Source organism: Festucalex cinctus, chromosome 7, assembly GCF_051991245.1.
Source record: "Festucalex cinctus isolate MCC-2025b chromosome 7, RoL_Fcin_1.0, whole genome shotgun sequence".
NCBI lineage: Eukaryota > Metazoa > Chordata > Actinopteri > Syngnathiformes > Syngnathidae > Festucalex > Festucalex cinctus.
Window position 1 is genome coordinate 10,787,843 of NC_135417.1, and position 9,833 is coordinate 10,797,675.

At 43.6% G+C, this 9,833-nt stretch overlaps 1 protein-coding gene across 1 annotated transcript; it reads left to right on the forward strand.

Annotated features, from left to right (window-relative positions):
* The first annotated feature begins 300 nt into the window (after positions 1-300).
* leng8 (leukocyte receptor cluster (LRC) member 8) lies at positions 301-9,377 on the forward strand. Its single transcript, XM_077525985.1, has 15 exons — positions 301-642; positions 1,321-1,456; positions 1,558-1,680; positions 1,761-1,838; positions 2,695-3,109; positions 3,288-3,441; positions 3,524-3,694; positions 3,801-4,040; positions 4,332-4,472; positions 4,557-4,851; positions 5,302-5,403; positions 5,481-5,549; positions 5,648-5,777; positions 5,857-6,064; positions 6,345-9,377. Exons 1-15 carry the CDS (start codon positions 602-604, stop codon positions 6,505-6,507), a joined length of 2,466 nt encoding a protein of 821 aa, XP_077382111.1. The 5' UTR covers positions 301-601; the 3' UTR covers positions 6,508-9,377.
* Positions 9,378-9,833: the final 456 nt, after the last annotated feature.

A 9,833-nucleotide genomic window follows, 5' to 3' on the forward strand; every position in this document is an offset into this window, starting at 1 on the left:
TATTTTCAAATGTGAGGAGTAAAAATCGTCCGAAAAATAATTACGCAAGTACAATATAGCTGTCTGGGAGGAAATCTCTTTAAAGTACAGTAACTTAGTACTGTACTTGTACTCCTTTTCTTCCCAATTCCCTACACTAGAGTATCGGTATAGTGATAAAATATCAACGAATGTCGAAATATTACATTAGTTAACACGTCCTTGGGTCACGTTTTCGCGTTTTTAAGACAGTGTTTTGAAGCTCCGAGTACGTTAAGTAGAGATGAAATGGTGACGCATTTCCTGCCGTTGTCACGTGACGCAACAGGGCTTGGCGTTTCACCAAGCTGCCATTTTGTATTCCTCAGCGAGTCCGTCCAAGTTGTGCGGGGACGACGAAAGCAGCCATTTGCTTCAGTCCCATCATAGAGTAAAGTTAGCTTGCGTTCCAATATACATACAGTTTAGCTCACCGACGGGTTACCGTCTGTTTTTTTGTTCACTTTTAGATTTAGCACCAGTACAACGTTCACAGTGTTAGCCTAGCTCCTGTGCTAGCCTTCGAGCTAGCGAAAACTAAGCCGTCCTAGCTAGCGTCAAGCTAGCCTTGATCCGAGGCGAAATGGCGGCCAACGCGGCTCAAGCAGCACCGAAAAATAACTGGTATGTACTACTAATCCAGGAAATTAATCCATTAGATTAAACAGAACTGTGTTCGCGGACTCATAGACTGGAGACGGATTGACATTTTAGCTCAGATAAAGGTTGGTGACTGCGATGCTGGCCAGCACGTTTCATCCTTTACACGGAAGTTGAAACGGCAACAGATTCATAACTTATTTTGTGACTAAAATAATCCCCACGCCCAGCACAAGGCGTCCAAAAAGTTTATTTTCCAATATTTTTATTAGTTTGCATAAAATTAATCGATTATGAGATTAATCAAATTGGCCTTTGTACTTAGTGCTTATCAAAGTTTTTAATCTCCTGCAACTTGTGTATGTTCATGGCTTCCTAAATCAAGTAATCAACCATTTTCATATTGGTGGATTGAAAGTCATGACCCAATTCCTGGGCCAACACATTCAGTAGGTATCATTTCCTTGGACTTAATTTCTTTATGGCAGTGCTAAATATATCGCCTAAAGACATTGGACATGAATGATACGAAACTAAAGATGCAATCATGCAACTAATGAGGCACGTGTAAAGATTTATTTAATCAGGCAAAATCTCCAGAAAGTTCTTACTTGCTTTCATTAACTAGCAAAGAGACTTAGATGTTACACTTATGTAGCCTTACATGCAACCATGGCTGACTGAGTATCATTTAAATCACAGGTCTTATGGTGGTGGTGCTGCAAACAACCATGTCCAAGAAAACCCAGAATGGGAGAAAGCAAGACAAGCGCTTGCTTCTATTAGTAAGGGTCAGAGTAATACCAAGGCTACACATGGCAACCATGCAGCAGCAGAGGTAAGCCAATCTTGTCCTGCTTTGATTTTGCAATGACATCTATAACATAGCACATTTTATATATCTTTATACTCAATCCTAATGTAAATCTTACTTGTCAGTTTCAGGCAAGTGTGAATGATGCCATGCAGCAGCAGCAGCAATATTATCAATGGTATCAGCAAAATCAGCCTCAGTATCCAGGATACGCATACCCGTATAGCTACTACTACCCCATGAATCCGGTACGTAAAGACCTGAATCTCGGTCAACACAAAAACGTTCCACTTATGCAAGAGGATAACATACTACACCTACTTTACAGTATGGGGTTGGATATACACAAAATCAGTATGCTGTTCCCCCAAGCCCTTACCCAACACCACCGACCTCAAATGGACAGGTATGTAGAAAAAAAAACAGTATTTTCTCACAAGCTTTTTTTTTTCTACTTAGTGTGATTTTAACTTAGTCTGGCATCAGTCCGTCCATTACGCCACAATCCAATACAGTTTATCCGATAGACAAAAATTATAACAAATTAACAGGCCGCGATAGATCTTCTTTTTAAAATACTTGTGTATACAGAACAAAAAAGATATTTGCTCACATATTAGTAGGTCAGGTGTCAATACTGGCCAAATGTGTTTGGGGGTACACCTCCAGGTAGAGCCACTCCACTTGTGTTCTGGAAAGCATGTTCACTGCTGAACTCTGAACTCAAGTTTATTTATATAGCACTTTCAAACAGCCTGAGCTGTCACAAAGCGCTTTACAGAAACACAAAAACCATAACAACATTAACACCAATACAATAGAATCACAACAAATCAACATTCTACATATGCTTTGATGTTTGAAGCAGTTATAGATGAAAGAGGACAGAATCAGTCTCCTTTCAGCAGTTGATCAGACATGATCTCAACATGCATGACGTCACACACGTTTGCTACAAGCTAAGTTTGCTTATAAGCTAGCTCATAAACAAGCAGCTGCTGCGTTCGTGATGATTTATTTATTTTTTTACTTTTTATTTTATTTTATTTTTTTTACATTTTTGAAATAGTTTTTACTGCATAGATGAATGTTTTATTGTTCAGTTGTGATCCCATGACAGCAATTAAAAAAAAAAAAGAAAAAAAAAAGTCTGGTACAACTTAATAAAGAGGGTGAAAAATTACACCGGAAGTGTTACACAACAAGGTTTTGTCATAGCTGGCACGTCTTTGTGGCTAAAATTATCTTGTTTCTTTCCCAAGCCGCCTCCAGTGCCTGGAATTGAAGACCAGCCCCCCAGCTACCCCCCTCAACCTCAACCCCCTTCCACTCCTCAGCCACCCCAAAGCCCAACCACAGAAAAACCTGGCGCTCCTCCACCCCCACCTTTGCCTCCTCCACCCAATTCCCAATACCCCCCTCCTCCCCCACATAGTGCTTACAATTCCAACAGTTCCGTGCCATATTCGCACGGGGACCCCAACCAGATGCAGGTTTATAACTCTTGCCCGGGACGGCCCAACTACGGAGCGGGCTTTCAGGCTCAGAACAACTATCAGCCCCCGCAGGGTTCATCCCAGCAACAAGCAGGGCCATACGGAGCGGGCATTGGCAGAGGAGAGGCTAATAAAGCCAAAACCCAAACACAAGGACAGCAGCTCTGGCATCGCATGAAGCGTAAGAGTTATGCTAGAGTTGTAAAAGTTTATTAGACCAAAAACAAATTGGAGATTTAGTTCAGTACTTTGAATCAGACAAGTCTGCTTCCATTTAAAAATCAGATCTTGTATGCGTGTATGGAGAACCACGAAAAGAGGGGAACATTACATAGTGATCCTAACGTTTGTCTCCACAGAGTCACCTGGCACTGCCCCGATGAAGTTTAATATTCCCAAGAGGCCTTATCAGGTGACTGCTTCTAACCAGGCATTCTCACCTACCGAGCAGCCAGCTGCAGTCAATCCAGACCCATCCTCTCCTGTGAATGCCAGCGCTCCACCTCAGCCACGGTAACGTGTCGTGAACCAACCACAATGAACTGACGTTACTCTGTCGGACGACGGCCTAACCTGCCAACTTGCGTGTCCACAGACCCCAAGACTGGCCGCCAGCCATGAAGGAGTACGTGCAGCGCTGTTTCACAGCCTGCGAGACAGAGGAAGACAAAGATCACACAGAGAAGGTGCTGAAGGAGGTTTTGCAGGACCGCTTAAAAGATGGCTCCGCTTACACAATCGACTGGGACCGTGAACCCCTGCCAGAGTAAGCAGTAAAAATTGACTATCGTCATGATAATGGTTTTTTTTTTTTTTTTTTTTACCGCGTGATGTAATCGACGCCTTGCGGGGTTTGTCTTTTACATTTGTAGTTTGAAGGGTAAGCAGTCTCGCTGGCATGCGGTTCCGAGAAGTGTGGACACTTCAACCAGTCGAGGTGGAAGTACAGTTGCTGCCTCACGCGGAAGAGGGCTCAGTCACCGATTGGGTCCCTACAGGAATATCTTTTCTCAGCGCAGTCCGTCTTCCAGTTCCTCACACTCTTCCTCGCGCTCACCCTCCCCAAACCATGGCAGAAACCGCGACCGCAGCAACCTAAGGCACCGCCGCAGGTTGGCACTTAACACGCACTAATCCAGTTTTCTAACTTTTGTTTAGCCAGGGCACATGCTGACAGGTCGATACACATAATTGTGCGTTCTGCCTTCTAGTGGAAGAACTTGTAATCTGGTCTACTTGACAGTTTATGGTGCTAGCATAGATGGATGAATAAAGATTACACGAGTTGGGGTAAATAATTGTAAATAGATAATTTCCTGGGCTATACTGATGGTCTCTGTCACACTGCACTAATCTCTAGTTTTTTTTTTGGTCACTACTATTCTGTTCTTGTTTTCTACCAGTGATTCTGGCTCTCAGTCAGACAACAGCCTGTCCAGCGATCTCCGACCTCAGCTGTCGAGAAGAAACCAGAAAGGTGGTCGTGGGCGTGGCAACGACAGAGAGAGAGGACGAGGAAGAGGTGGAAAAGCTCGAGGCAGGAGGTAATACCAAATCCGTGTTTTATTGTGACCTCTTCATGCTATTACTTTAAAACATTTTGAATAACCTCCCATTCCGTTTCGAAGAAACACGGATGACTCCAACAATCCCGGAGCTAAGAAGAGAAAAGGCGGCAACGCTGGTTTGGACTTCCATGACCCTGAGAGGGAAGCCAAAAAGCAGAGCAGAGCAGCGCGCTTCCAGAAGCAGCTTCGCTCAGAGCCCCTGGTGTTGTCCATTAACCATCTGGAAATGCCTGATGGAACACAGGAGGGCCTCAGTTGGGAAGACTGTCCCATTGTTGGGACTTGTCAGGACATCACAAAGCCTTACCTGAGACTCACCTGTGCCCCAGACCCCGCCACTGTTCGCCCTATTCATGTGAGTTGTCATCTTGGTCTGTGGCCTTCCCACGATAGCTGAAAATTTGTGATATGAAGACCCCCTCCCCCCAAAAAAATCATTTAAAAATAGTTTAACCCCTCATACTTGGTTTAATATTGGGGCCTAGTTTCCTTATATTGTCAAAAATAGATAATCACTTTGAGAAAATGAAAAGACTCGCACGTATATTCCTCCACAAGAGTCCCAGCGGCAGCAACACATACATAAAGGCATACAATTAATACTCACAGGTATTTAGTCACTGCTCTGCGGACTTACTGGACTTGGTAATATAAGTTAATAAAAAAAAATTAAAGGAAATTTGTGCCATTGAGGCAGGTGGTGTTAAACCACGATATAGCGGGGAAACACAATAGTCTGTAATAATGGGGATGTTTGTGTCATAACAAGATATGACTTGTAAACGTTTTTTTCTTTGCCGCGCAGGTGTTAAAAAAATCTTTACAGGCCGTGAAAGCTGACTGGAAAACCAAACAGGACTACCCTTACGCTTGTGAACAGATGAAGTCCATACGGCAGGACCTCACGGTTAGTGTCAAATCACATGTAACATGTTTTTGTTTCTCATTTGTCTTTACAAGTAGAATTAAACATTGTTCTCACAGGTCCAAGGAGTTCGTACGGAATTCACCGTGGAAGTGTACGAGTGTCATGCGCGCATTGCCCTGGAAAAGGTGAGACTGCTCACTTGGCTAATGTCTAAAGCGTGTAAACTTTCTGTTCTTAGAGACTGTCAAATGGAAACTTAAGAGACGAGTGTTTTCTGTTTCAGGGTGACCATGAGGAATTCAACCAGTGCCAGACGCAGCTGAAGGCCCTCTACAAGGACAACCCCTCAGAGAACGTCGGAGAGTTTACAGCATATCGCCTGTTGTACTACATCTTCACAAAAAACTCTGGCGGTACGCTCATCACGTGATTGAATCAATCACTCATTTCCATTGGATTGATTGAATCAATCCCGTTTCCTCCCAAACACAGATCTCATCACCGAGTTGGTGTACTTGACTCCGGCGCTGAAAGCGGACGTGTGTGTTGCTCACGCTCTGGCTCTCCGTGCAGCCTGGGCTCTAGGAAACTACCGTCGTTTCTTTAAGTTGTATCAGGATGCTCCTCGCATGGCGTCATACCTCATTGACAAGTTTATTGAAAGGGAAAGAAAGGTCGCACTTCAGGCCATAGTCAAAACGTAAGACATGCTACAATGAAGAATAAACAGTGAACCCCCGTTAATCGCGTGTAATTTCACGCCGTTTGGTTTCTGACAAAAGCACTCAAACTGTAAAACAACATAAACAAGACGGAGAGCTTTTGACCGCAAAATAATTTACAGAAGTACAGCTGTGAATTCGAGAGACCCAGTTCTTAACTTGTTGAAAAGCGTACTCGACATCAGCGGGGGCTCACTGTATTTATGAACCTGAACCCGAAAAAACGGCATTACTGATGATTTCTCATTTTCTCCACAGGTTTAGGCCTGATTTGCCGGTGGAGTATGTGCAGTCCACGCTAGGCTTTCCCTCTTTAGACTCCTGTATGGAGTTTCTTACTGGGTTGGGTGTCACGTTTACCCCCTCAGACCCCCTAAGGATAGACTGCAAAAGCAGCACCACCGCACTGGCTGCCTCCTGAGAGGGTGGGCTTAGCGCACTTAAAGGGTTGGACACTTAATCGTGGGGGCAGTGCAGATCCCAAAGTATTGTCTAATGCAGCGCACTTTTTGATACCTCAGCCAGTTCAGAGGCAGACCAGCACCCATATAGGACCTATGTAGAACAACATAGTGACAAAGTCCCATATGAGATGAAAGTTCAGAATCCCGAAGTCATTTAGCAACACAATACAGATATACACGCACGCACACACACAAAGCTCCTCTCATTACAGTTAGAAAGGCAAAAAGTTCCCATCTTCACATAAGCTTCTCCCCAGCTGCTTCCAGTCACTCAACACTTTAGAGGCCAAAAAGTCACGCAGGCAGATGAGGGAGGGCACTCGCGCGATGCTTCCTGTTCCATTAGCCCTGTCAGATGTCAACGCTAACAGTGTCCTGTTATGTTTTCTTCCTTCCCCAAGTCAACAGCTCCAAGACCGCAAGTCTCAAGAAGACGACGCACAGCTGGTCCGAGTCATGTATGAAGACCACAAAACCGAGTTCAATTCCATAGAGACTTTGGCAAAAAATGAAACGAAGATCGCCAGCAAGGTTATCAAGAAGAAGAGGAAGCTGTGGTTTGTATGTCCGGTCTCCTACTACGCCTGCTGCGTCCTGGTTCCTGAAGGCGTTTGGCTTTTGGTCCAGTTTTATCTCATCCACACTCGCCTGAGAAGAGTTTGGGACTCAAGTTCACTTCGTAGTTTAAGTCACAGGTCAAGTGACGTCAAGTCAGAAAGCATTGACTCTCAACATGGAGCCTGTTCTTCATCAAGATTTTCCAAGTTCACGCCTCCAAGCCTGGATCCGATCTGCACTGCAAGGAGTTCGTAGTCAACCTCAGGTGGAAGCTCCCACTTCGGTCAGCTCTTCATCTACGTTGCTCGCCCCACCGCCGCTTCACCTCAGATGCTCGTCACAAGGAGTAAGAGAGATGACATCATCCGGTTTGTATGCTGTGTCTGTGGCTCTCGTTTGCAACTAAGGCTGGTAAGAGAAGGACTTTCCGGAACGAAACGGATGCCCGCAAAACGTCAGAAGGCTCCCTTCCACTGATTAGATATGTTCTCCAGGTTGGACAGCAGTATTTGGCCTTTAAATTGATGCTAGAAAAGGCTACAGTGATGTTTTTAAAGGCATAATAATTGTGTGCAAACCATCAGTCTAAATTTCATAAGCACTGCTGTCGCAATGTCCCAAGTGTTAACATCAGTCAATTATCCATGAAATCCTTCAAATTGGTCATTCTTGTTTTGTCTGATTGACATTTACATGCCAGAAAAGTAGCCTGAACTCACCATGCTGAAAGAAAGATAATATAGGTGTTAATATTTATGCTTATTTGAACTGTTAATGTGCACTATTGAGAAGCATTTTAAGAAATTGAGCTATGAACTTTTTTTTCTTTCTATGAAATGTAAATAATGTATGATTGCTGTGGTTCATTCTGCAGTGGTTTTGTAGTGTAGGTGTATCCACACATGGTAAGTGTGCTTAGTATTCTATTGCGGATTGAGCAGAGCGGTGTGCGTGTTTGCTTTGTGGTCGCAGTCAAAGCTTAAATGACGTCCGCTGCCAAAGATGAATTGAAGGGGTGCGGAACCTGCACAGCACCATTTGCGTCCTGTCAGAACATTTGACCTGTTCTCTGTGTAGTTCTAGTGACAAAAGAAAACTTTTGTTTAAAAAACAAAAAAAAACAAAAAAAACTTTCATCCACAAAGGTTCCCCGCCCCTGATTGCAAACCTGTTTACCCGTTAACAAGGCTTTGCTGATGTTGATTTGGACATTGTTGTAATTTGTGTCATGGCAATTTATTTCAACATGTCTCCTCTCTCTCCCTTTTTGTTTGACCCGTTCTCCTCCTCAACCCTGACCCCCCCGACCCACCCCATACCCACTCTTGAGTCCTTCCCCGAGGAGTCGCAACCCTCCTCACCCTCCCTTCAGCCGCTCGCACGGCTTGCTGCATTGCAGGAGCGCACAGAGGGAACATCATGATGATGATGATGATGAGGGCGAACCTCCTCCAGCCAGCAAGTGGGAGAGAGTCACTTGTGAGCGAGTCTCGTCTCACGCCATTTGAAAGCCAAGAGATCGGTGTGAGCCTCATGTGCAACTAATGTGCTGCTAACTAGTTAATATTTTTATTTACCCCCCCCCCTTACCCTCATCACATAACTTCGCCGATGGTATCAAGCTGTTTTTGTTTATCCGGTTGCGTTTTTAAATGATTTTCTGTTCAATAGTCCCGTCCCGCGTAATGAATTATTTCATCTGCTGTCGTATGTTCAAAGAAGTCAAAATCCAAGCCAGGTCTTACTTAACAGTCACACTAGGATTTTTTTTTTTTTTGTTCTCCCCTCTGAAGCCAGAAATTGTTTTTTAGTATTTTTGCTCCCATGTACTATTGATTACTCATCAGTCTTTTGTCACTTCCTTCTTGATATCTGCCTCTCCAAGCCCTTCCCAGTACCATATGAACGTTTCATCTGCTCCCTTTCAACACTTCTCCCCACTCATCGTTTATTTTTTGGTTTTATTTTTTCCTTCCTTCAACTTAAGTTTTCTTTGCTCCCCCATGCATGCCCTCTGTCTCTTTATCTCTTCCCGCTCTCGTAGATGTTGTCATTCATTTTATGTTGAGTATGTTGCACCCGCACCATAGTCACGGTAGTAAGTATGGACATTGCAGCTCACTAACATCTGTAGCTGACGGTTATTTGCAATGCCTGCCTTTTTTTTTCTCCCCTCTCTCTCCACAAACAGATTTTGATTGCACCAGCATCTGTAAATATTGTGTTGTACATATCCAATCTTTTTGAATAATAAAAAATATGAAGCATCCTCATGTTCTGTTATGTTTTGCATAGGATATAACAAGCAGACTGTTGTTGGCATCAAAGGTTTATTGTAAAGTAATGTGGGGATTACCTGTGACATTTCCAATTGGATATTTTTTTTATTTTATTTTTTAACGTCACATGGTGACATTTACCCCTTGTGGGAGTTGAATGGATTTTTGTGGGGAGTTATGAAATAGACTGTGAAAGATTGGGAAGATGCAAAGTGGGTTGCATTAAAATAAACATGCAATTAGCAAGAAAGCAAGGGAAGTTGGAGCTCTTAAGTGTGACAGACTGCTTAGGTCGGAGCAATCTAGCTGGACAGGATACATTTGTGCTTTGAGATATGAGTTCGTTCTCTGGCGAGCATAACGTAAAACTCGTCAAATCAAATTTGGCAATGGCAAATTTACACCTAAAAAAAATAAAGGCGAATTTTGTGCAATACTGTATGGAA

Bases quoted from the DNA above. Each gene is read 5' to 3' on its own strand.
- leng8 (XM_077525985.1), top strand. From the start codon at position 602: ATGGCGGCCAACGCGGCTCAAGCAGCACCGAAAAATAACTG. The intron at 643-1,320 runs GTATGTACTACT...TTTAAATCACAG, and splicing joins GCAGCACCGAAAAATAACTG to GTCTTATGGTGGTGGTGCTG. The intron at 5,550-5,647 runs GTGAGACTGCTC...TTTCTGTTTCAG, and splicing joins CGCGCATTGCCCTGGAAAAG to GGTGACCATGAGGAATTCAA.